The 26575-nt window shown below is 42.2% G+C and overlaps 2 protein-coding genes across 6 annotated transcripts in view; both read right to left on the bottom strand.

Moving 5' to 3' along the window:
• Positions 1-10822, bottom strand: part of LOC144515343 (uncharacterized) — a 49038-nt gene extending 38216 nt beyond the window's left edge. Inside the window, exons 1-3 of one of the 4 annotated variants that reach the window (XM_078246096.1) lie at positions 9839-10810; positions 9450-9731; positions 4447-4788 (exon numbers count right to left, since the gene is read on the bottom strand). In XM_078246096.1, the coding sequence (XP_078102222.1) occupies positions 4447-4788; positions 9450-9608 (501 nt within the window). In that variant the 5' untranslated portion in view covers positions 9609-9731; positions 9839-10810. Of the gene's footprint in view, positions 1-4446; positions 4789-9449 lie in introns of all 4 variants that reach the window. The other 3 variants (XM_078246098.1, XM_078246095.1, XM_078246097.1) reach the window with 3 other exon arrangements.
• Positions 10823-16093: 5271 nt separating this feature from the next.
• snrpa (small nuclear ribonucleoprotein polypeptide A) lies at positions 16094-18220 on the bottom strand. 2 transcript variants are annotated; one of them, XM_078246093.1, is made up of 7 exons: positions 18189-18220; positions 17782-17862; positions 17492-17664; positions 17224-17400; positions 16573-16749; positions 16381-16469; positions 16094-16295 (listed from the first exon to the last, which is right to left on the bottom strand). In XM_078246093.1, exons 2-7 carry the CDS (start codon positions 17852-17854, stop codon positions 16136-16138), a joined length of 849 nt encoding a protein of 282 aa, XP_078102219.1. In that variant the 5' UTR covers positions 17855-17862; positions 18189-18220; the 3' UTR covers positions 16094-16135. The 2 variants fall into 2 exon arrangements, with proteins under 2 accessions (XP_078102219.1, XP_078102220.1); XM_078246094.1 differs by lacking the exon at positions 18189-18220 and adding an exon at positions 18060-18081.
• Positions 18221-26575: the final 8355 nt, after the last annotated feature.

The following is a 26575-nucleotide window of genomic DNA, read 5'->3' as shown; positions in this document are numbered from 1 at the left end:
AAACATCAGATTCAGTTCCACAATGTCTGGTAAGCTGTGGTTTTATGCTGGATCTATACATACTATAGAGGAATAAGCACCTCCTGGTCATTAGTTTCGCACAGCATGTGCACTTGTCTGTTTGCCTAATTTTTTAGATTTCCATTCATCCTCCGGATTCTTTCACTGACTTGTTCCCTCTTCTGTCAGATGAACAAATTTATCAGGAACAAACAACACTTTCTCTTGGCAGGTTTCCCCTTGTCATCCAAACAGATTCAACAGTGAAACCACCAACCGAGAGAGGGCTTTAAGAAATGACCTCGCATTTATGAAGTCTTTGAACTTTTCCCAGCACCGCACCTAAAACGTCCCAGACAGCTGAGTGTCTGTGATTCTAACGCTGGGGTCAAAATGAAGCCACGTTGCTCAGACTATCTGTAAGATTACTGATGACCAGGAGGTATATTTTACTTGTATACAAAAAATGTCATGGTATGGCTCCCCCTCCGCTCAATAAATTCATTCAACAAAATCTAAACTCATCCACCAGAGCATCTACAAGAGGGGACTGTAAAATACCACGTAGAAAAAGTAGTTTTGGACAGTCAGCTTTTTCCTTCTCAAGCAGCCCATACATGGAATACCATACCTACAGAACTAAGGAACATCACATCTATTAACTTGTCTATGCCTATGTCTTTCTTGTTTTATGTGTATTTGCTGTATTGTTGTAGCGTATCTATTGTTGTAAGCCATTAACCTGCTAGGGACTGCAGATGAAAATTAGCCTGTATGGAGAATTCTGGCGCAAAACGAACGTAGGGGTTAATAACAGATGTGTACCCACTCGATCGCTCTCTGGGACATGTTTTCATGCTAATCAAATGTGTTTGTAGCTTGAAACAAGCTAGCGCGGACCGCTGATTAGCTTACAACGCTAGTATTCGGGGCACAGGGAAAGTAAAAACAAATCGCTTATTATACCACTAAAAAGGCTCAAAATATCACCACACTTCAACAGTAGCATAATGAGGGTCCCTAAATGTTAACCGCCGTCTTGGGAGCTACTGTCTTTCTAAACTGTGGGGTGATCGGGGCTTTCGCAGTTGCTGCCCCAAGATTCTGGAAAAGTTACCCCCTGACATTCGCACTATTACAGATGTAGCTCTTAATAGATCCAAACTCAAAACGTATTTATTTAGAATGGCTTTCAACATGGTGTGACAATTTCCCTCTCCTCCCCCTGTTTCTATGTAACCTTTTCTGATTTGACTGTTTTCTATGTTTTTATTCTTTTTATTGTATGTTATGTTGTTTTATTCTTGGTTCTTGATGTAAAGCACTTTGGATACCTGCTGGTTGCTGTAAAATGCTATAGAAATACATGTTGATTGATTGATTGATTGATTGATTGATTGAATCATGCATATACAGTAGGCTATATATAATATTCAACATAAAGTATTCTTACATAAACATAGTACCATTATTGCTATTAAGTGGCTGGTAAAAAGTGACACATCAGCACATGACCAGAGCTTTAACCACCAGAGCAATCATAGCACAGACTTACAGCAGCCTGACAGGGATGACACCCCCCCCCCTGCAATCTTGATAACATTATATGCAAAACAAACACAACAAATTACATCTTTGCTCACATTCATAAGCAAATACAGACACACACACACGTACGACTGCACACATTTCCCTGAAGAGATTAGTGGAAGAAAGAGAGAAAGAACAAGTGAGGGAGGGCAGGGGACAGAGCTCACCTTTCCTCATAATGACTACGCTCACCTGTTCATCCCCTCACCTGGGGCAGGGGAATCACTCTCTCCCCCTCCTCCACCGTCCACCTCCCAGAGATGGCCAGATAAAGAAAGTCTTTTAGCCCAAAATGCACTGACGCTGCAACTGCCCCCGCCTCTCTCTCTCTCTCTCTCTCTCTCTCTCTCTCTGCAGCCCAGCCCTGAAACTGATCCAGGTAGGCTTTCTGACAGAGAATTTTCTCACACTCCTATACCTGCCAATCACACACCTCCCAGACGTACAGGAGAAAAAGTATGACACACGCAGTATGCATACAGCACAAACACACACACACACACACACACACACACAAGGGCACACAAAAGCAAACTGTGCACAGATAAGGGAGGATAATTGACTCTGGGACAGAGAGTCTCACAGGTAAATGGGCTGATACTAATCAAGAAGAAGAAACCTAAGCCAACTGTGTGTTACATTCTTGTGTGTGTGTGTGTGTGTGTGTGTGTGTGCGTGCGTGTGTGTGTGCGTGCGTGTCACGCCAAGCTTCACTTGGGTTTTGTGCGATATTAGAAACATTATTACAACACAATATGAATCGAATTAGCCACAGGGTCTTTTGTTGCCATTTCTGTAATACTTTCATTATGAGAAAGAAGCCAACCATGCTGAGAGCGATCAAAGGCTAAAAGACTAAAAGAAACAAAAATTCCTGCAAACCCAAGAAAAACTAAGGTTCACTCCTTCGTGTCCTTGCCAATTCGCTTTATTCTCTCTAACTCCTTTTTATTGATGAAAAAGCATTAATTGCTGAAATAAAGAGTCCAGTAAAGACGCGACTAATGTGTGATGATAGAGGGATGGACTGATGGATTTTTTGGGCTTTAAGAGCTCTGCCATATGAGCATATTTGTGTCGCTCACTGCTGTTACTGTTTCTCATTTTCCTGCCCTTGTAAGCATTTCAGGGCTCAAAGCTAACAAAACAAACTGAAATATAAAAGATAAACATATTATTGTTTTTTTAATTAACCTATTTTTTTAACTTTATTTTCTATTTTAATTGAAAAATCGTTTGGTAAAATATATGTAAAATGTAAAAGTATCCATCACAATTTCCCAGATGGTGAGTTGATGTCTTTAAATAGCTTGTTTTGTCTGATCAACAGTCAAAAAACCCAAAGAGGTTCAATTTAGTATCATAAAAAACCAATAACTAATAATTGGGAAAAACAAATAAAGAAAAAGAGAGCGTGAGAGAGGACTGGAGGAGGAAAGAGAAAGTTGCATTGAATAATCAATATCGCCTTCTCGGCCCCACTCGCCTGGTGTTGTGCTAATCGCAGATTAATTGCTCTGCTCTTTAATGAGAACAAGACGGAGAAGCCAGCAGTGTGATGTTTGATCGAGACGCAGATTTTTCAATACGCCCCGAAGGAAGGAACGAAAAGACGATTTTAATTTGAGTGCAGAAAGTTCAGGATGAATGGAGCAAAGGAGGGAGGAAGAGGACAGGGTAACTACCCTTCTGAAAAAGGGTAACTACCCTTCTGAAAAACAGTAACTACCCTTTCAAAAACAGTAACTACCCTTCTGAAAAACAGTAACTACCCTTCTGAAAAAAGGGTAACTAATCATTCATTACCCTTCTGAAAAACAGTAACTACCCTTTCAAAAACAGTAACTACCCTTTCAAAAACAGTAACTACCCTTCTGAAAAAGGGTAACTACCCTTCTGAAAAAAGGGTAACTAATCATTCATTACCCTTCTGAAAAACAGTAACTACCCTTCTGAAAAAGGGTAACTACCCTTCTAAAAAAGGGTAACTAATCATTCGTTACCCTTCTGAAAAAGGGTAAGCACCCTTCTGAAAAACAGTAACTACCCTTCTGAAAAAGGGTAAGTACCCTTCTGAAAAACCGTAACTACCCTTCTGAAAAAGGGTAACTACCCTTCTGAAAAACAGTAACTACCCTTCTGAAAAAGGGTAACTACCCTTCTGAAAAACCGTAACTACCCTTCTGAAAAAGGGTAACTAATCATGCGTTACCCTTCTGAAAAAGGGTAACTACCCTTCTGAAAAACAGTAACTACCCTTTCAAAAACAGTAACTACCTTTTTTTGTGTACCTTATTGTAAAGTGTTACCAATAACGCTAACTCGACCAACATAATAACAAGGGAAAAAAGCTTATGGGGGGTTGTTTGGCTCGAGGTCAAGGTGCAAAGCAGCCTAGGGTGAAATTACTCCGAACCATCACTTTAAGTTCAAATTCTTTGTAAAGGCATGTTGGCACACAACTATAATTAGATCCATAATTGTATTGTCTAAATAAAACTACAAATCAAAGCAATCCCAAAAAAATATGATGCATGAATGATTTCAATTTGACTTTCTATTAGCAGGCAGTAGGATGTGTCATTAACTAGTCAATTTGACAGGGCATTTTTCCATACCTAAACAGATATTGTGATATAGCCTACTATATAAATAAAAAGAGTTCTGGTTAGGCCTATGGTGCTTTTTTTTGTCATCCAGCCCTCCAGTACCAAAGTGATAGAAAAGGTGCAGAAACATGTGAGTCTGAACTCATCATTGTTATTCTACTCTAGCCTCAGTTTGAGTGTATTGTTGTACTTGAAGCTTAGCCTGTTCCCTTGGTAACCTGATAACCAGCACTACCCCTGTACTTACTGGCCATGCGTATTTGAAGGGAATGACAATGTGTCCATTAGTCCCATCCTCTCCGCCTCCTCCTCCTCCTCCTCCTCCATCATGTCCTCGGTGGTGGAGCGACTGGGAGTTTCCACCCAGGATCCCTGTGCTGCCCGACCCGAAGGTGCAGGCTCCAGTTGGGATGACCCGGGCTTGGTACTCCTTGAGGCAGGCTTGGAAGAAAGTGTCACATTGGTCCCTGGCAGAGCAGCGCTGCCCCCCGTTGGCCTGGAGGTCGCAGCAGTCTCCCGTCTGCAGAAGGCCGAGGGGGTTCTGGAAGTTATGGATCTGAAGCTCGAACATCCCAACTGCACACACAGTCTGTCCAGAGAGAGGAGGGTGGAGCAGAAAGAAGAGGGAAGGGAGGGAAGGAGAGAGAGTTACGTTAATATTATCTATTATTAAACAGATGCAGTACAGCAAGACAGTATGCATATATAGTGATGCAAAATCACAAAACGTCAACAGGTGGATTGAATGTATGGGTTAGTAAAGGTTCTGTTAAAAATCTAGGACACCAGACTCTGAACACTGTACACTTTAATGTCAGGTTTATCGGAGTGTGCCTAAAAATGTCTGTCTGTCTGGAGGTTGTGGCTAACTGTCTGAGACTGCTGCAAAAGTTAAAGGACAATTCCGGCGCAAAACGAACCTAGGGGTTAATAACAGATGGGTATCCACTCGATCACTCTCTGGGACATGTTTTCATGCTAATCGAATGTGTTTGTAGCTTGAAACAAGCTAGCGCAGACCGCTGATTAGCTTACAACGCTAGTATTCGAGGCACAGGGAAAGTAAAAATGAAACGCTATTTATACCAATAAAAAGGCTCAAAATATCACCACACTTCAACGGTAGCATAATGAGGGTCCCTAAATGTTAACCGAAGCATTGAGAACTTTGTAAGTGTACAGACAGTTTATTAAAAAGATAGATTATAAAGACAGTCGCGTTCTTGTATACAGGCAGCCGCCGTCTTAGGAGCTACTGTCTTTAATCTAAAATATACAAGTGTGTGGGATTTCTGGCTTCTCTTCATAAAGTGTTTGATAGCAGACTTTCATGTTTCCTGCAATGTTCTCGCTACTTCTGGTAATCTGCAGTAGCCTGCATGTCTCCTCTGTAGCATCTGTTTATCAGGATGTAACAAGACAACAGTCGTCAGAGAGCAAGTGTGAGAGAAAAAAGAAATGAGGACACAACTTGGATTCCCACAACTCTGCCTGACCTCCAATAGAGGAAACATATTTTCTTTATCATCCAAATCATGCACAGATAACATTCCTGCTATATAATCCTGTTTAACTCTCAACTTCCTTGTCTGTCTTTTTTTACTCCACCTTTGTGTCACCGCCACTCCCTTCTTATTTCTCACTCTCTTGCGGGGTCTCACTCTCCCTTCCCAGGGGACGATGACACTAAGGGGACTCCTCCTCCCTTCTTTCTCTATCTGGGAACAAGCTCCTGTCATTTCTCTTTCTGTGGTTATCAACTCTTTTCTACATTGTTGCCATGCTCCTTTTCATCCGCCTGCCTTTCTTTTCTCTGTGTTCCCTCCCTATTTAAAGATGGATTGAGGACACACACACACACACACACACACTAGAGTTAACAAGACCCCCTGGGAGTCTCAGAGCACCGGGGTCAGGTATGTGTGTGTATGTGTGCTCCTGTCTGTGTATGTCACTGTAGCAGAATAAAACAATGGCTTCTTCCATTGCAACCACAAGAAAATGAAGCCACTGTTATTTCAATTTGTCATGAAATCTGTACTGATGAATAAATCTGAATAATTCGCAGCCCTTTTTGGCATTTTAGCAACACTGAATGTAATTATTGCTCATTAAGTCCAGGAATGAGAGTCATGTATCCCCAGCGGTGTTGTACGCTTCATCGTGGACAGAAATCTCGACAACCAACAAGCTTTCATGTGTCTGCTGCCCAACACTGAGCAAGAATCTCAGTCGCCCCATTGTGTTTGGTTTGCGTGTCCCTCTCCTGCCCCTGTCCCTGATCTGAGAGGGGGTGAGGTGGGAGGGGTCAGGGGGATGAGGGTAGGAAGGTTGAACTGGTCTACATCAAAAGGCTTGTGGAGATACAGTGGCGCTCATCACTCCACATTCTCCTTTCTTCCTCTCGCTGCCCAAACCATTCCCTGCATACCAGCATTTCAGCACTCAGTCGGACCAGAGAGAAAGACACAGAGAGAGAGGCAGAGAAAGAGAGATAGAGAGAGACAGACAGACAGACAGACAGTCACAGGGGGAGGGACACACACCCACAGGGGGAGAAGGGGAGAGAGAGACAGATAGACAGAGAGAAAGGGAGAAAGACAGACAGACAGACACAGAGAGCAATTTGAATTGAAAATTGAAATTGAGAAAGACAGAGACACACACACACACAGGGAGAGAGAGAGAGAAAGAGAGACAGACAGACCGAGAGAGAGAGACACACACAGGGAGAGAGAGAGAGAGAGAGAGAAGAGAGACACACTGGGGGAGATGGGGAGAGAGAGAGAGAGAGAGAGAGAGAGAGAGAGAGAGAGAGAGAGAAAAAAAGCGAGACAGACACAGGGAGAGAGACCAAGCTGAGGCTCAGACCGTCCCTGCAGGAGAGCTTTGGGCAGTTAAAGGATCACTACACCCAAAACCCAGGGTATCTCACAAACAAAGCATCTCCATATAAAGACATTCACAGGTACCAGAACGCTGTTCTACTGTGAAATGCAGGTTAGACTGTTAAAAGGTAGTGCAGCAGTTTGAACAAGAGCATTTAAAGGTTAAAGGAAAAGTTCAAAACCATAAAAACCCATTAATAAAGCAAATTTTTTCCTCTTAAGCAAAGTGCTGCAGTTTCGACAAAACAGCCGTAGTTCACATTAACACTGCCAAACAAAGCAAACAAACAGAATGAAAGAAAATGACATGGAATGACATCTGATCAATATGTTTCAAAACTCAAATGTTTTGAATATCTCAGGGTTCTCACACTAATCAACAGACCTTGCTGTGAACGTTTTATTGAGTTTCTTTGTACCTAAATATAACATATCTGGAAAGACATTATTGCGTTCAAATGCAATTTATTTCTCCTCAAATGCCATTGTATGAAACAATTACTTAATCTATTATTTGATTATCAGAACATGTATAGAAACTGTTTGGACAACTGGTTCATCATTTCAGTAATATAAATTGTGTTCAGCCCCTCACATGTGAAGACTTCCTGTTTGTCTTTGTCTTATATGATGGTAAACTGTACATCTTTAGGTTTAAAATACTTGTTTAGAACTGGGGAGGTGTGTCAGCATTTATAACTTTTTTTCTGACATGTTATAGACCAAATAATTAGTAAAGTTTGTTAGGCAGATTAATTGATAAGGAAAATATGTTAATTTCAGCAATGTACCATTGTGCTTCAGTCAGTATCTCAACACCTCAGCTAATCACACTGAAACTATGGATCTATTGAACTCTGGTTGTTTTTTGGTGAACTTTAAGACTGAAATGTACTTCCAATTGATTTGCTTATTAAGACTACAAATACATGCTGTTTTATGTGAAACAGTAAAAGCTTCTGATGTCAGACACATTTGAAAGATATCTGATGAAGTGTAAACTAATCAAATAAATCTGGCAAACTGAAAATGATTTTTTTTTCAAATTTGAAACTCACGTCGCAATATCTCCATGGCTCACACTGCAGCATAGTGTGAGCCTTGGGAGGGAAGAATAAAACTGGACAACAGACAACGTAGTGACCGCTGGACAGTCAGTAAGCTTCGCTTATGAATCACTCGGCTCTGAGAGTGCGTCTTCATGAACATGGTCTCCTGTCACCTGCATTAATAAATAGTCACTAGCAGCAGCAGAGGATCCAGAGTGTGTTTCTCACTGCAGTGCAGTGAGAAAGTGCAGAGAATGGAGGGAGTGGAACGTGTGTTGTTCTTCAGCTGTGAAGAGGTTGCAGAGGTGCAAAAAGAGAGACGCAGAGCTGCCCGAACGTTCAACATTCACACGCCCCGGAGTTTATTCGGCTGTGGCCCCGGGCTCCACACACACCCAAGACACAGATGCTGGATGTGAGCTCAGTCTTCAGAGAAAACACACACACACACACACACACACTTTGCTGGGTCCTGTCACACATCATAGGCATCCTGATCAGGCCAGCAGATCTAAATATGTCCATGCTGCCAAAATAATGCCATAAGCAGCTTGTCAGAATCATTTATACAGGTCATTGCAATGGCTGTGCTGTTAAAACACTATAACACACAAAAAAGTCTGCGTCCATGCAACCATGACATATAAAGACAGAGGGGATAGCAAACAGTCAGAAAGTGACTGAGAATTGCAAATAACGTAAAATAAAATAAAATTGACAACGCGTTAGCAGGCAAACGTGCTAAAGATGGAGATGCAGAGAAATGCAGATGCAGTCAGTCCTTAATTCAGTGAATGGAAGGACGCTGAAAAGAGGGTGTGTGGTGCGTAATTAAGGTCTAATGTATACACCATTATTTCTTTGAGAAGCCATCAGTCCCTCAAAATCAATAATGTATGGTTTTAATTACTAAAATCCCAGAAATAAATCACATGCAGCAGCTGTAACCTGTTTCATGTGTTTGTTGTGCCTCATTAGGCTATACCCTTTGTTTGGTAAAGGGTGGAATAATAAACTGACTTCTGTAAAATGCTAGAAAATGTAATTTAGCTATAATATTCTTATGCCAACACACGTTTCTGTTATATTTGCATCCGATGCTTCTAAAACAGGATTACAGTAGTTCTGTGGTGGGTGGGATAGGCCTAATAGACACCAGCGGGCTGAAACAACAGGTGGGCACAGCGCCATGTAGAAGCAGAATGAGGACAGCACAATAAGGGAAGGGACAGTGTGTTTTGTTGTCAGTTAAAAAGTCAGCTCCGGGGTTTTAAGTGCATGCCGCCCGAAATAGCACTTAATCTGTGGCTTACCTGCGATTGTATCATGAGCGCGATGAGAAAAATCACAGTCCGCTGCAGGTGGAGGTGTCCCCGGTGTCGGACACTCCTCATATCTGGCTTCCCGGTGATCTTTCCGCTCCCGTTTCTAGGATCGAGCAGAGTTATCCTGTGCGCTCTTGTGCTCTCCATCCTTGCGTCATGGGATTGGGGACCGTGTTGTGCGCTTTGGCGGTGGTGGTGTCCCCCTCCTCCTCCTCCTCCCTCCCTGCGTCCGTCAGTCCGCCCAGCTCTCCTCCTCTCCGGTCTTAAACCCTGAAACTCCCACAGAGCTACTTCATCACGTCCAGGTCAGAGAAACCATAACTATCTCTGTCTTCGCTTAAAATTAATCCCCCACCAGGCGACCCACAAACACGCACCTGATCACCCCCCTTGACGCTGTGTCCAGTGTGGATTACCACTGGGAATCACACACGCTCACAAACACCCACAATGCGTTGCATAAACACACTCCCCTCGCGCCGTATTCCTCCCACCACCTGCGTTAAGAGGCTTTAAATGTCCAATCTGCCGGCTCACTTGACTTGAACTCTCATCCCAATAAGCTCACTCTCTCTCTTCTTCTTCTTCTTCTTCTGTCTCTCTTCAAGCCTGATCCACGCACACTAAAACGAAAAGAAGAAACCTAATAACAGCTATATTCATGCTACTTTGGGCACCGAAGTTGCGTCTCTCCAGCGGAATGATTTCACGTTGCGCTCTTCTCTTCTACGCGGCGGGTTGGTCATTTGTTAACCCAATACGAAGCCCGGCGGCGACAGATTCAGTGTGGGAAAACAATATGAGAGAGAGAGAGAGAGAGAGAGAGAGAGAGAGAGAGAGAGAGAGAGAGAGAGAGAGAGAAAAAGAGAAAGAGAGAGTGTGTGTGGAGGGTGTGTCCTGAGGCAGGGAATATCAGTCTTTCAGCTCTTGTCCGGATGGTTCCCAGAGCGCACCAAGGCGCTTCTCTCTCTCTATCCACTTTGCGCAACCTGCAGACCAACCCAAACTTTTTTTTTTTCTAAGTATGTCACATTTGCGCATGGCATGGGATTATCCTGAATGCGTTTCAGTTCTCCTCTGTGGGGTTTCTGTTTCCTCCCTTCCTTTTGTAGCACCTCGCTTGTTCCCCTCCTCCAGTTTCAGGCCTCTGCTCGCTTCAAAGCTCCGCTGTGCCAATTAACTGCTTTTCACAGTTTTGCTCGGGTGGCCTCTGAATGGGAAACACAATTAAAATACCGCTCTGCTACGGATGGTGACATTGAAGTTATTCACAAATATAGCGACAAAAAAGCCAGGAAACAAACACAAATCTGTAACTTTGGAGAGTGGTCTCTCTTAAAGGTGAATAGCCTAGCTATTGCGCCCATGGTCATGGCACACGTGCCTAAACGCACCTTTCACCTGCACACTGATTTCTTAATAAATGTGATCGTCATACCCACATTTACGATCAGGCTTGTTCCGGCCTGTAAACTGTGCGCACATGCCGCTGCTTCATGATGCTGCCGGTGGCAATAAATACTAACCGGGTGAGCGCATAAATATAAAAGAGAATTGTAGATAGCATATTTTAAACATTGGCACCGGTCACATGGCATATTTTCCACATCTGACTTCCACAGCTCTTCTTGTTGGATTCAGGACCTCCGCACAATGTACCTTCTTCATCGGATGAAGTCTAATGAGATTCAGCCTCCCTCCTCCACGGGCTTGTTGCTCAAGAGCTTCCCTGACAACCGCTGGTGTTTCCGCGGCCTGGCACTCTGCAGCGACCCTCGGAGCAGAACAGAGGGCTCTTAAGGAGCAGAGGGTTGATTTGCATAGAGGAGCAGTGACCTCCAAACATGAGCTGAATTCTAACTAACCATCCGGAAACACGCAGACATCCCTGGGCCTGCTCAGAGGCTGCTGTGTGAGGTTCACCTGAGGAAGGGTCGACAAACATCTGCAACCTTAATGCTGTAGTCAGTGCGTCTTTTAATGGGAAGTCTTGAGTTACGTATTTGGCACCATCTAATGGTCACACGTGTCCTTTTGTCCTTTCTGTCTATTTCTGATGTCAAAACGGTCAAATATTAAATGGCGATCTTTAAACGTTATCTCCTTCACATACAGTTTTCCATAGGGTTGGCCATCGAGAACCGATTCCTACTTGGAATAGTTTCAAAAATTGCGATTTCAGTAGAATCGTTTCTTTATTGGAATCGTTTAGAGGATTTGGTTTCAAATCCGATCATCTCTTCCCAATTTAACGGCCAGGCGCTTGTTGTGTTGCAGCCTTGGAGCACAGTAAGCAGCGCTCTAGTGTGGCTTTATTTTACATTGAAAAACCCCTGTAAAACTGTAAACCACCATTGAATCAAAATAAAACTTTCCTCTTATTTGTGAAAATAAGCATTTGACCTGTTTCAACTCCACCCTCAAAGAATCGAGAATCGATAAGAACCGGAATCGAAAGGCAGAATCGGAATCAGAATCATTAAAATCCAAATGATGCCCAACCCTAGTTTTTCATCAAGTAGCTTCAAGTTAGTTAAAAATCACTTTTATCACTATCATATCTTTTTTCAGTCAGCCTTCTCACTGTAAGTGAAATATTCAATATTGACTTCATGTTTGTTTTTTTGGCTGGACAATTCACTACTTCCCCAAATGTCAGAATGGCATATTTGGGATCTACTCTTGAGTTAAAAAAAGAAGGTCAAAGGGTTTTAAACACACAGCATGAGTTTGTATATGATGACTGACCGGTAATGAAATGTGAACAATATTTTAAAAAGCAAACAAACAGTCACACCCTTAACTGTCAAAGAGTGCCCATGGATGCAGATATGTACCGTCACATGGTGACTTTTGAGCTCACTCAGAGACAACTTCAACGCACAACCCACTGAAAAAGTTGCCTTTCAGTCCCTGCAACTGAAAGATCACTGTGTTGGTGAATGGAAAGGCACTAGGCATGTTGCCAAGAGCATGCGAGACACACACACACGCACACACGCACGCACGCCACCCTGATGGCTAAGGTCAGCGCTTTCTCAAGACAAAATAAGGGAGTGTGGAAAGGCTTGGGAAACTGCAGAAGAATGTGCATTTCTGTGTAGACTGTTGAGCTGACTTGAAGACAATTACTCGGGGCACAGTTTAAGTCCACAACAGGGAGGCCCTGTGTGCGCGGGCACAGTTGATAGGAGTCTAAATTAAGCTTTTCAGGCCTAATTCACACATCACTCCGCCCCATACTCATGAATCCAGCCTTTGAGAAGAGGCAGTGGTCCTTATTGGCCTGTAATGACTACAGTGTGTGAAGGGACGTGCTGCGAAACACAGCAGGCATTTACTAATTGGTCAACTCCAGACAATTGTATCTATTTGCATTCATTAGATATTTGTTTGAACAGAGATTACTCAGTCTTCATAAAAGGAGGCCTACAACAATCAGAATTCTGAGGTACTTGCACTTTACTTGAGTATTTCAATGTATGCCACTTTATACTTTTACTCCACTACATTACAAAGACACATCATCAGTACATTTATCTGACAGCTTTACTAGTTACTTTACAGATTATGATTTTGAAAATGCATAGATTATATAAATTACAATGCAAAATATAACCACCCAAAAATATATTTAATATCTTGAATTAGCTCCTCCACAACTCATTGAACATTAACAGGCTGATTAACACTGGCATGGGTCCTTCTGTCCGCATAATGAGGATTTTTACTTTTGATCCTTTAAATTTATTTTTCACGCTGTATAATTTTGTACTTTTGCTCATTTTTTAAAATTTTTTTTTAATAAAGATCTTAGTACTTCTTTCTTCACTGGCTACAATGCAGTCATGTGAGATCAGGGCAAAGCAGCTACTTATTCAGCATCAAATGAATATGCTTTACATGAACAACTCCTGAAGCTAGAAACCAGACGAGACTGATTTTGTCGAGTGTAGTAGAATAGGTATTTCTACAAACATCAGTACTAACGCCACAGATGTGTTCCCAGGGCTGAATGTATAAAAAATAATCAAATAATTCGACATCTAATACAGTGTCAGCCAAGTCCCAGTTACAACCCAAACTATGTTCTCTGGTTCCTGAATAACCATTGAGCCTTAAACAGACGGATGAAGAAAACGCTACAATAAAAAAATAAAAAAGTATGATGGCTCTAGAGCAGCCAGTAAATTATGTAATCTAATTGATTTTTCAAATATGTCTCAAAAGCCAAATAAAGATAAGCATGTTTTGGTCAGGCATGTACCAAGTACTTCAAAGCACAAATTGAATGAGACTCCAATTGGTTTACCTACTTTACAAGCGGGGGAATATGATGATTTGTATGGAGGCCCATAATGCTCTGAACAAAGTGATTAGAGTTTGACTACTTTCTAATAAATACAGAACTAATATGAATTTGTTTTTTCCCAAAAGGCCAGAAAATATTTAAAAAGTATCAATTGTGTGGAGAAAGTAGGCATCCAGCAGTCTAGAGATCGAATCCAGCCAAGGACTATTGTTGTATGACATCAGTGCCCTTCTCTCCCTACATTTCCTTTTGAGCTCCACTGTTGAATAAAGAAAACAAGTACAATAATCTCCTTTGTCCTACAACAGGACTGTTTTAGCCATTTTATGATCAAAGAAAGAAGTTATTTCCCCAAACAATCCATCTAGACATCCAACTATAAATCGGGGAATTTCTGTATGTGCCCGTTGTCTTTCAAATATCTCATGAACCGTTCATCTCAACTTCTTAACACTCTGTTTCCTGGGTACCCTATGAACCTAGCGTTTAGAATGTTGAGCATTTTGGACAGCATTCGATATGGGATATTATTAAACTGAATAAAACTAAATGGCCGCACAATAAAGGTTGAGTAAAAAAAAAACAAAAAAAAACGCTGCCATAACTCTGGCTCGTGTCTACCCTTCACTATAAAAGTCCAGTTTAAATTCACTCAGAGCATTTTGCTAAGAGGAAACTCAATAAAACGGCATTTTTGCTGACACTAGATATTAATCAAAAGTCAGACCCTATATTGTGGGGTTGCATATTAAGTGCCTGGGGACCTTCTTTTAAAGCGGAACTCTCGCCAAAATGCAACCTAGGGTCTTTCTGTGAATGTACCCGAGTCTAACTTTCGTTTAAAAGCATAATTAGGACGGAATCGACACTTTTTAGATTTACCGTATTTTCGTTCAAATGGCCTTTTGAATGGAGTGCTAGGGGCACTTTTATGCTAGCCTAAAAATAGCTATTTTTAAAACACTAAGAAGGCTCAACACAACATGAAACAAAAAAGAAAGTTTTTGAGCAACTCAGTGTAGCTGTTGTTCTTCCGGTCGCCGTCTATCGAGCCAGTCAAATAGTCGAGGGAGGAGAGTAAAGATGGAAAGCTCCAAAAGCTTAGTTCCATATAATATAATTCGTTGTTTTGTCGTTAGTGAAACACAATATTGACCTTGTAGTTGAAAAAGGAGCCTCATATAAGAATGACATTTCCTCCTATGGAGTCCGTTCATTCACATTCGGAGATCGCCTATTTTTGACTGGGAAAATGGCGGATAGCGTAAACAACTGCTAACATGAGTTGCTCAAAACCTTTAGTAAACTCTGGGTACACAAACAATGTTGTCAATGCTTTCATTAAGGTGTAGAGCCCCTGGCGATACTTGGAGCAAAGTTTCATGTTGTGTCGAGCCTTCTTAGTGTTTTAAAAATAGCTATTTTGAGGCTAGCATAAAAGTGCCCCTAGGACTCCCATTCAAAAAGCCATTTGACCCAAAAACAAATACGGTAAATCTTAAAAGTGGCGATTCCATCCTAAATGTGCTTTTAAACGAAAGTTAGACTCGGGTACATTCACAAAAAGACCCTAGGTCGCATTTTGGCGAGAGTTACGCTTTAAGTTAATTTGGGGTACAATAGTTCTGGAGAAAGCTACAAGCAGCAATACCACAGGACAAGCTATCGACCCTTTCCAAACACTGTATTAGTGCTGTTGTCGTTTTTTGGATGGAAAAAATAAAATACAAAAAAGCTCCAAGTCTCACATAGTTGGGTTGCTAATTGTTATTTATTTTTATTTTTTTTATATTTGCGTGTTTAGCCCATCCATCCATCCCTTTAGCCACCTACCCCTGTGAAACACACCTCAACATCAGTGGTAGAAGAAAGTAGGTTTGTAGCACCATCTATTGGCATGGGACGGACTCCCACTGCAACATAAATACATATGAAGAAGTGAGGCAGAGCACTGTCTCAAAGAAAATGTATTTTAATTCTGAAAAGAAATAAGCTCCAGGTACAATGTCTGGTAGAGCAGACCCTGGGTGCAATGCTTAATGACAAACAGTTAAAAAATACAGAAGACACGTCAAGTTGCTCATGAATTTGAGTTACAAGCAGGATTAGCAGAATAAAGAACTCCTCGATAAATTTACCTGACCATTATTTTAGGTCAAGAGCTCCGTCAGTGTGGAACGATAAAACACAGCAACTTGATGCAAAGAATGTATACTTACATGTAATCCTGGACGAAGGGGGTAAAAAAAAAAACACACCAAACAGAAAATGCCAATTTCTAAAAACATTTTAGCTCAGGTCACTGCTGTACATTTAAAAAAGACCTGTGCGTGCATGTAAGAAAAAGAGCAGTCTGGAGGTTTTATTTCTTAGCGAATGAGATCTTCATGGCGTTCGCTTGCGTGATCTTAAAGCCTTGTAGTGCGTCTCGTGCAGCGCCGGCCTGCACGTCGTTCTCAAACTCCACAAAGGCGATGTCGTGGCGCCCAGGGACCAGACGCACCTCCTTGAACCCGGGGAACCTGAATACACAACAACACAGTCAGGTCTGGCATTCGACAAATAGACAAATGCAAAATCAAATGCAGGGGAGAAGTTGCTACTGACTGGTTGAAGAGCATGGAGAGCATGAGTTCGTTTGTCTCCTCTGGCAGATTGGTGAGGAAGAGAATGTGATTGGGAGGATTTTCTGCAACCTGTGAGGATGAAAGACAGTAGAAGTCAGAATAGAACCACCATGGCAAAATGATAACATTTTATTTTAACAAATGACAACATGTTCGGTCAGAACATACAAACCTGCTGGGGCATTTGTCCAGGCATCTGTCCGGGCATCATCTGGCCAGGAGGCATGGCACCAGGGTGCATCTGACCAGGCGCCATCCCCGGAGGAGGCATCATGCCAGGAGGGGGCATATAAGGCGGCTGGCCTGGTATGTGCATCATACGGGGAGCCTGGCTCATGGGAGGCATTCCCTAAAGAGTGAAGTACAACCGTGATGAGTGCGTCGTCGTAGCTGTGATTACATTTTTTTTTTTTCCCCCAACACCAATGATCTGCACCCACATCTGGTGAGCCTGCATGCTACTGTTTAGTCTGCTGCACGGAAATGTGGTGTCTGCTTTCTATCTATCTGCATGGATAGATGGAACCCAACCGAGGTGAGTAAGAAAATGTGATTTGAGTGAACATACTTTTGCCTCCATTACCCGTGCTCTTATTTATTTTTTTACTTTAATTATTCACTCTTCATCAGTCTTACAATGTTAAGCTTCTTTCCAACAGTTCCTGATTTTCACTATTCACACAAATCCATCTTCATCCAGTAACCCAGATCTCACAATTGTTTGCTACTGCTATGTCACAATAGCTTATAAGTAAATTATGTTGCCAACAGTAATTCTACAGATTGATCAAATATAAAATAAAACACCTATTGCCCTACTTACAGGCATGGCAGTCGGTACCCCAGCAACCATGGGTGCAGCAGCTCCAGGTACACCCTTCTTAGCTCCAGCTGCATCAGCTCCTTTGACCTTCTTCTTCTCCTTTTTACGGTCACGCTCCACATAAGTCCCCTTCATTTTAGCTATGATGTCAGAGTCCAGCTTGGCATACTGGATACGCTGTAGGATTGATATGCAGCATACGTTGTTATATTGTGTTAGTATGCTTTTTGGCATCTTGTATTCGCTATTCACTGTTTGATTAACCTACCATGGGTTTGTCGTAGAAAGGAAATCCCTGCATGGATCTCAGAGCATTGGAAGCGCTGTTAACCTCTTTGAAAATAACAAAGGCCTGCCCCTTCATCTTTAGGTTCCGTGCAACCAATATGTCCAAAATCTGTCCGAACTGCGAGAAGATGGCGTACAACGACTTTTTCAACTCTGCAGAAACACGAACACGTTGAGAAACCATTAGTTTGATTAAAGAGGCTCTCTGTGCGCTGTGTGTATTTACATTTAACGTTAGCCATAAACTGGAGGTTAGAAGGATTAACTTACCATCTTTCTTGATTTTCTCATTCAAGTTGTTGATGTAGATTGTATGGTTGAGCCGTACATCCGGAGTGGTCATTTTCTAACCTGCGGATGAGAAATATTACTTTCAAATCAGTTCGGACAATTCTTGATTAGCCACTAAGCAGCTAACAAGCTACAACCATCCTAGCCATACCAACTTGGATAACGTGGGGTGAACGTTAGCTTAAAAGCTAACTACTAGCTAGCTATAGCTAACATTCTTTAGCTTACTAGTTGTATGTATCTAGTCTATCGCTTACGCCTTTGGTCCCTCGCTGTCACAACAAACGCCCAAATAGGTTACCTAAGTCCATAAATGGGTTACAAAAGGTCTTGATAACCCAAAAAAACGATTTAACTGTTCAGCTCGATGTCGAAGGATTACTCACCTCGGAAGGATGAACGAAAATCCCGTGCTCTGATCTCGCGATAATAAACAACACAGGGGGGGCGTTTTCGGTAGGATTCCGGTGTTGTGCCAAGGTACTATCCCCGCCACGATTTGTATCCCCTGGCCGCGGGAGCGCGCGTGCACTCAGATGGAGTTTAACTGCTGCAGTTCGAATTCACCTCTTAAATGGAACAAATAGCGACGTGGAAGACTCGACAGGGTTTTCCATAGTAACAAGGGTCTCATTTATCTACATAAATACGTGTATTTGTCTGTTACATTAAGACGACGTGTGAATTGTTTAATGCGTTTAGTATTGTGGATTAATCGACAGTGTTTTCCAAAGTTCCATATTGCCATGCACCTTAGCTACATAGGCCGACTTATAGGCCTATCTATGTGAGTCATGCAGATTTATGAACAATATTTTTTCCTCGTCTTTGCTAACCTGTCCCGGATCCTGTTATAATTTAATTTAGTTTAATATGGCTTTTCAACTAACCGCTTTGTTCACCTGTCTACCATAGGCCTATAAGTTAGGCTACAGAGGAGATACACAACATTATATCAGGCCGTCTTCTCACCTGCTATTTTGTGTAGGCTATCCCCTCCCCTAACGTGCAAAGGGTCTGTCCTGTCATCATGTGTGTTATGTTCTGTCTTTACCAGGTCACAATAAACAACCTGAGATAATATGGAGATGTCTGCTTTTTTTCTAGCAAAAGTTACATAGGGGATACACATGATATCAGGCCGTTTTTTACCTGATATAGGCTAATGTGTATTCCCTTTGTAGCTTTGCTAGAAAAGAGCAGACATCTTAATATTATCTCATGTTGTTTATTGTGACCTGGAAAACACAGAAAATAACACACATGATGATAGGACAGACCTTTGCATGTTAGGGGATACACAAAATATCAGGTGAAAAAACGGCCTGATATTTTATGTAGCCTATCCCCTCTGTAACTCATATGGTAGACGTGAACAAAGCGGTTAATTGAAAAGCCATATTAAACTAATTTAAATTAAAACAGAAATCACGTTAGAGGGCACGGAGGGACGGGTTATTGAGTTTTGCCTTTTGGTAGCCTACTTCTACTCTTTGGTTAAACTCCGCTCTGAGTGCATGCGCGCTCCTGCGGCCAGGGTATACAACTCCTGGATAAGTAGCCTACCATGGCACGACACCGGCAGTGTTGACGGCTTCACCTCCACCACTTGCATTAAAGAACAACAAAATAGCAAAGTCCAAATAATAGACCAGACTTAAATTGAAATAATTTGAAGTTTGTTATCAGCTAAAGTAAGCGTGAACTTTCATCTATAGAAAGCCTAGTGAACAAAACCTTTGAGTCTGTTTTGGACACACATCTGATGGCTGATGAAGGACACTTTGCACCCAAACTGTGATGCTCTGCACTAAACTGTTTCTACAACAAACTTTGAAGGATTTGTTTTGAAGACTCCGACTCATGAAGTACCTAATGTCCTGATGCTCCACTCAGACTAAACGGTAGTGATAATAACAATAGACTCTCAGAGACAGACAGATTCAAACAAAGCAGCTCTGGTTTCAGTTCAAGTCAGTTAAGTATTAAACTCCTCAGCCAAAGACTTCAAATGTGCATCTTTACTACCATCTGGTGGTTATTTATGATAAAGTAGTTTACTATGGTGCAAATTAAGGGATTTTGGGCCAAATACTGGTACTTTCACAGCTAAAAATGTGTTTTCTCAATTAGCTACTTACTGTTGGCGATGGGGTTTTACATGAGCACACATTTTCTACACACTTTATAACAGTTTGGGTTGTTTCACATCAGAGATTTCTGTTTTTGTGTGTTGTTTGAGTTTCCTTTCAGTTAGACCTTTGTTACTTATTTAGTCATGAATATTTATGTTTTCAGGTGCTTTAAAGGATCAGTGTGACATTTAGAGACATACTTTGTTAAAAAACATCAGTGCTTGATTAGATTTTTGATTTTATTAGGATTCCCATTAGCTGATGCAGAACATCAGCTGCTCTTCCTGGGGTCCACACAAAACATAAAACATTACAACAGATAAGACGTTTTCTGTGCCATATTTCAATCGCACATTTTTTTAATTTGAAAATAAGAAAATGCAGAAGTCCAAAAGGGCAGAAATGTAGCCTAACCCTAACCCTGTTTAATTATCCTCGGGTCAAATTTGACCCATTTTCAAAAAGTCTACATAAAAAATTTGGGTTTCTTTCAACAAATTGTCAAAAAAAAAATAACGTGGATGGTTCCATATAATGTTCTTCTGTGTAAAATAGCTAAATGATCAGTTCAATACTTTCAATTAATTTGGGTATTTTATCAGATTTTATAGCATTTGGTTGAAAGAAGGTTGAAAAAAGTGACAAAAATGCTTCAAAAACGTGGGAAAAAAACCATGAAAAACTTTTTCTTCAATAGACAGACATCAGAAAAAGTGACAAACTTGGTAAAAGTGACAAAAACTTGGGGGAAAAACCCAGAATGACAAAAAGCTGCGTGGTCGACGGGAATGGAAAAGTTAGTGAAATGAAGATATAAATACATAACTTTTTGAGTAAACACTAATGTTGCAGAACCTGCCTACATATTCATTCTCTAAAATAAAATAAATGTTGTGTCAGGCAGATATGATATGAGTGACAGAAGAGTTTCAGAGTTTTCAGCAGCAGCAGTTTCATGTTTACAATCAGTCTGCCTCTCAAAAGTCCAGTTTTCATTTAGTTTTTTTGCACTTTGCTTTTTTTTTACTTATATAAAAATCTATTTTGATTTGATTGATATTTGCTCTTGTCTTGTTTGAATTTAATAGCAAGTATGTTTAACATTAAAACATGATTTATGAAATAAATTTTTAGGCTATTTTAATAGCTTAGTATTTTATGCACTAAAAATGTATGTATAAAGGATTTAGGCTGCCCTACACGTTATTATAGGCCCAGTTTTATATGCAACTTCATTTTATACAATATATGTAAGGGGGCCTGATCCGTGTCTCTTTCAGTTAAGGGGTCCTTGGTTTAAAAAACGTTGAAGCCCCTTTTTCTTAAGACATAAATACATTGATGCTGATCCTGCACAGTGTGAGGAGACAGTATGCCAGTGTTCTGAACCTTTTCAGCTTGTGACCCTTTAAAATAAAGCAGCATGCTCTTGTGTCCTCTAATCACAAGGTTTTTAGTGTGGACATAGATGAGCAGTGTCCCCTCTCAGATAGCTTGATGTATTTGAAGGTTTTGTGGGAAAAGTAAACATGATTTTGTGCTGCATTTCTTTTCTTTTTGTCCCCCTATTATGACTCAAAATTGTCTTGGGACCCCATGGGAATCACTACAGCATGTTGCGGAGCAGAAGGCCTGTCAGTGGCATTGTGCACCTTAATGAAATTTGCAGTCCACCATCTGCAATTTAAAATTACACAAATAAAGGTATTTGTTGTTTTAATTAAACATCAGCTACGGATAAACCTGAATATAAAAAAGTGATTTAAAAAACTCTAAGGACACTTAGGTTAGATTCAATTAATCTAAAATAATCTGGCCAATGAGTTTCTCACTTAAAATAAATCCTTAAAGCTGCACTGATCAATATTTTGTATTATTAACTATGGAAAAAATGACTAGGTATAATGAAAAAGGGGTCACTCATAGTGACAAACAAAAGTTGTTCAGTTCTAAGAAGTGTTTTTAGCAACGTCCAGGTCATTTCTTATGTTTCGTAGCCTACAACTTCACTCTCACTGCTCTCTTCAGCACAATTTCCATCAGCAGCAGGCAGCTGTTTTAAGTGAAAAAAAGTTCTGATAAAGCCACCTAACCAGCACCAAATGACAGAGAGAAACAGTTACAACTATAGCGGGTGAACATAGTTGAGCATTCGGCAGCTAAAAAGCCACATATTGCTCTCACGAGTAGGCCCGTCGCGATAGTCAATACATGGACTTATCACTGTATATAGGCATGACTCAGATAGCACTAGTGTTTCTGGAGCGTTTGTGATGATTATGGATAAAAATAGAGATAATATTGTTGCTATATAGATGGATATATAAACAGTATAATGTGAATAATCAGCTCATAATGGAGAAGTGACATAGAGCATATAATGAGGTTAGACAGATAGAACTTATAGATGACTATATGTGTACATGAACTGATAATATTTGATGATTTTTAACAGAGTGAGTGATTTATAGTCATATTTTATAGCGCCAGCTGTTTAAACTCAGCTACTGTTGGTACCATCACGCTGAGAACAGCTCGCTATATCAATAGTACTGCTTTTTAGCCAGCTACTGCGAGAGAGCTTAGAACAGCGAAGCTTTGCGTGAAGGAAGGGTGAAATTGGCCGATGACAATTAGTCGCTTCGATCTGATTCTTCAGTCCTTCTTAGCTGGCTGTATAAATCACTGGATTATATATTATTGGCGCATCTTTAATATTCTGTTTGTGACAGACAAACCGTTAGCCTTAACAGTGCCAACCAGCGCTGCTGCCAAACGGACCGCGCTGCAAAATAGTGTAGAGCAAATAAAAACAAACTGTGAACAAGTGACAGCTTACAGATACTAAAAGTAGCCGACCTTACTTCTTTGGGCGGCTGCTCATTTACTGCTTGGCTTTATTATAGCGCTTTGCCAGCGAAGCTTTGGCTGTTCACTGTGCCAGAAGTTCGGGTCTAAATAAGCGTTGCTCCCTGATGCTCCCGCAAAACTCTAACCCACGACAACGGTGTAACCGACGTTGTTAACGACTAACAACTTTGAGTACGCTCTTGCTGCAACAGTTCGTCAAAAAGCCCTGCTGGTCTTTGGTTTATATATTGGTGAAACGACGCGGCGCGAGCAAAGCGACAGCAGGATATTTTTTTGCTTTGTAGCTGGCTGAAACGAAACCGTATAAACAATAGTTATAAATGAAACGACAGGTAGGCGATACTCATTAATAGAAATAAGAATATACTCAATTACTAACTCTGGGGATCAGATATACTGCTGTATTATAAGGAACTCAAATACTAATGAGTGCGTCAGAAATCAGCGCTGATCTTGGTAGCAGAGGTTCTCATCAGTCAGATAGCTGGTAGTTATGATCTCTCGATATCGCACTCTTTTCCACCTCAGATAATGAATAATATTACAGTTTGCGTATACATTCAACTGAAAAACCTGTATGTGGCTCGGTGCCACAGCTGTTTAGCGTCTTGAAAGATCAGGTGCTGTACTACTGTGAACTATTGGACGAGCCGTTCAGTGCTCTCACTCTTCAGAGCCTTTGAAATAAGAAGAGGGAGACTAGGTATTTCATAATGACAGGCAGAAACGACGCAAACGACAGCCAGTAAAGCGCGACAGAAAAAAGCTAAACTATCAAGCGCATTATTCCTATTATAGCGCTCAGTTTAGCGCTTCACCGATGGCGGCAAACGACCATGAAACACTGCTGGGCTATATAACAAACAGTGGTGTTCAGCCAATAACTGGCAAAGAGCTAGTTGAGCCATCACTGCAACAGCATTGTATTAGACTACTTCCACAATGCGTTCGCGTTCAACAATGCTGGCGGATATTCTAATAGACCCCTGTTCATTCAATGTTATGATCTGAACAGTTTGTTGTTGATATCTTATTGATTATATGGGACTCTGGAACCATACTGGGCGCGCGGTGCTGATATTCAGATCCTTTCTTGGATATCAATAGAAGTCTAACTATATGGCGGCGATGCGCATCAAGTAGCATCAAGGTGTGCGAGTGGGGTGAAGACCACTGTTCATTGTATATATCATCCTGCAGACAGACTCACGTAAAGTACGTAACGCTAGCGAGACAGAAACTCTTTGATCGGATAGACTGATCAAAGCGCGTATCGAGGTTTGGGCGTTTCTGCTCTCTTCGCCAGTCTTCTGCGTAAACCTGCAAATTACCTTCCTGCTAACCATTGACTGTTCTCCATCTTTCTAACAATTTGGTGAGATAGCTGCGCGGAACTGCGCGCTGGACATTGTTGCGACACTCATTCTCTCGCAGATATTCATACCATCTCTAGACTCCTTCTGTTCAAGACTAACAACCATTCGATTAAGATGATAACAAACGAAAAACGTGCCAAGATCATGTTGACTCTTTCTTCGCTTTGAGAAACTTGCTGATATCGACCACCTGAAACAAAACCTCGGTGGTAGCATGAAGGCGGAGAGTGATTTCTTGTCGCCATAACCTCGAACACTATATTTTACTGCTGGCATCATGTTTGTTTGCTGCTGCGCTGCTTTCTATTGCCACTGCACCTTACATTTGCCACCAGCTGGCGAACAGACAGGTGATGATGAACAGTTAACCAGATGACTAGCGTGAACCATGACCGCGGGCGCAAAGACTAGTCTTACCATACTGTTGTTTCGAGCGAATACGCTACCGGGAGGGTGTTCGAAATGACCAGAACTGTACCTGCGTTTGACCGAACTGAACTAGTCACCAGACAGAACTACCACAGATAGACGACAAGACAGACCGGGCAGCTGTTTACAGCAAACAGAACCACCATACTACGATGATGTTTAGAGCAGGTGGCTGGACAGTTTTACCTGTTTGAGTGACAGAATCTCTGACGATATTACAGGAATAGATGACGGATGATGACAGGCTGGCAGTTTGATATAGCAGGCCGTTTGTGGAGCCTGGGCTGTCTACAGGGACCGCGTTTTTTTACAGTGTGTTCAGGGGACAGTCAGCTTGCGGATAGTGAGGAGATGTTTGCTGTATGTGACGAAAAATTTTCGTAGCCTAAAAACGCATCACATCACTTAGAGCACCTTTAAGGTGAGGGTGTGGGTGCACAGACCTCACTCCCACCATCTTCACTCCTACCAGATGGACCTCCAGTGGCATGAGGGAACCCATGACGACCTTCATCTGGCAGGAGTTGCAGGGGGCTGCTGGTGGTCCGGTCAGTTGGACTCCGCCTGTGCCTGTCCCCAGGTGCAGGTTTGTCTTCGGGGTTTGCTCCCCTCGCCACTGTACCATCCCAAGTTAACCCACGTGGCTATGGGGGTTGCCTTCTTCCGCCTTCCCAGCCGTTGTGGTGGTTCTCACACCAACATCTTCCGCCTGCGCCGCCGTTGGGGTCTTCACTATTTACCCATAGCTGGGGCTATTTACCCATAACTGGGACAGTGGTTGACGGGCATCAGGGCGTTTCTACTCACGGATGGGCCTGCATGCCACGTCTCTGGGGCTCACTGCTGTTCCGAGAGCCTGTACAACTTAGCCTGGAACCACAAGGGACCAGTTACCATGTGTGCCACGGGGAGGCGTGTACGAGATCTTGGCAGTGGAGAGGCTATGTACCAGCTGAGGAGGCTTACACACTAGGCTCCTCTTTTCGCCCCTGAAAACAAAGGGCTATCCGGTGGCAGTAGCTGAAAGCAGAGAGTGGCATGCAGCATGCAGCATGCACTAACTACAGGCACTATACTCCAACACTACTGCACTGACGCATCACACGCCCTGCGTGCAAACGCGCACGCACGCACGCGCGCACACACACACACACACACACACACACACACACACACACACACACACACACACACACACAGACAGACAGACAGACAGACAGACAGACAGACAGACCCACACACACACACAGACAGACCCACCCACCCACACACAGACAGACACACAGACAGAATCACCCACCCACCCACACATAGACAGACAGACAGACCCACACATAGACAGACAGACAGACCCACACACAGACAGACAGACAGACAGACAGACCCACCCAGACAGACCCACCCACACACAGACAGACACAGACAGACAGACAGACAGACCCACACACACACACACAGACAGACAGACAGACAGACCCACACACAGACAGACAGACGGACAGACCCACCCACAGACAGACAGACCCACCCACACACAGACAGACAGACGGACAGACAGACAGACCCACACACAGACAGATAGACAGACAGACACTATACAAGTACAAATTCATTTTCTTTTCCTCAGCCAGGCAGAAGCTTTTTGTACCACTTCTTCTTCTTTGGCTTTTGCATTATCTGGCTCTGAAGATCTACCTGCTTCCTCTCCCACTCCTGCTCTTTTTCCTGCTGAGGCAGCTTCAGGCTTTCTGTGGCCTGAAGGAGGGATGCCTTGTCCTCCTTCCACTGGTTGAGATTACTCTCCAGCTGCTGCTCAGTCTTCTTCAGAGCAGCCATGAGGTTCTTGTTGCTTTTGTCCTGCATCTCCAGCTGGGCTCTATGGGAAGCCCTGGATCTTTCCAGTATCTCCTTTGCCTCCTCATCCTGTTTTAGGAGAGCTTCCTCCATCTTGCTCAATTTATC

This window comes from Sander vitreus, chromosome 3 (genome assembly GCF_031162955.1).
Source record: "Sander vitreus isolate 19-12246 chromosome 3, sanVit1, whole genome shotgun sequence".
In the NCBI taxonomy this organism is placed as follows: domain Eukaryota; kingdom Metazoa; phylum Chordata; class Actinopteri; order Perciformes; family Percidae; genus Sander; species Sander vitreus.
The sequence above is the reverse complement of the archived record's forward strand: the minus strand, read 5'-3'. Positions and strand labels throughout refer to the sequence as shown.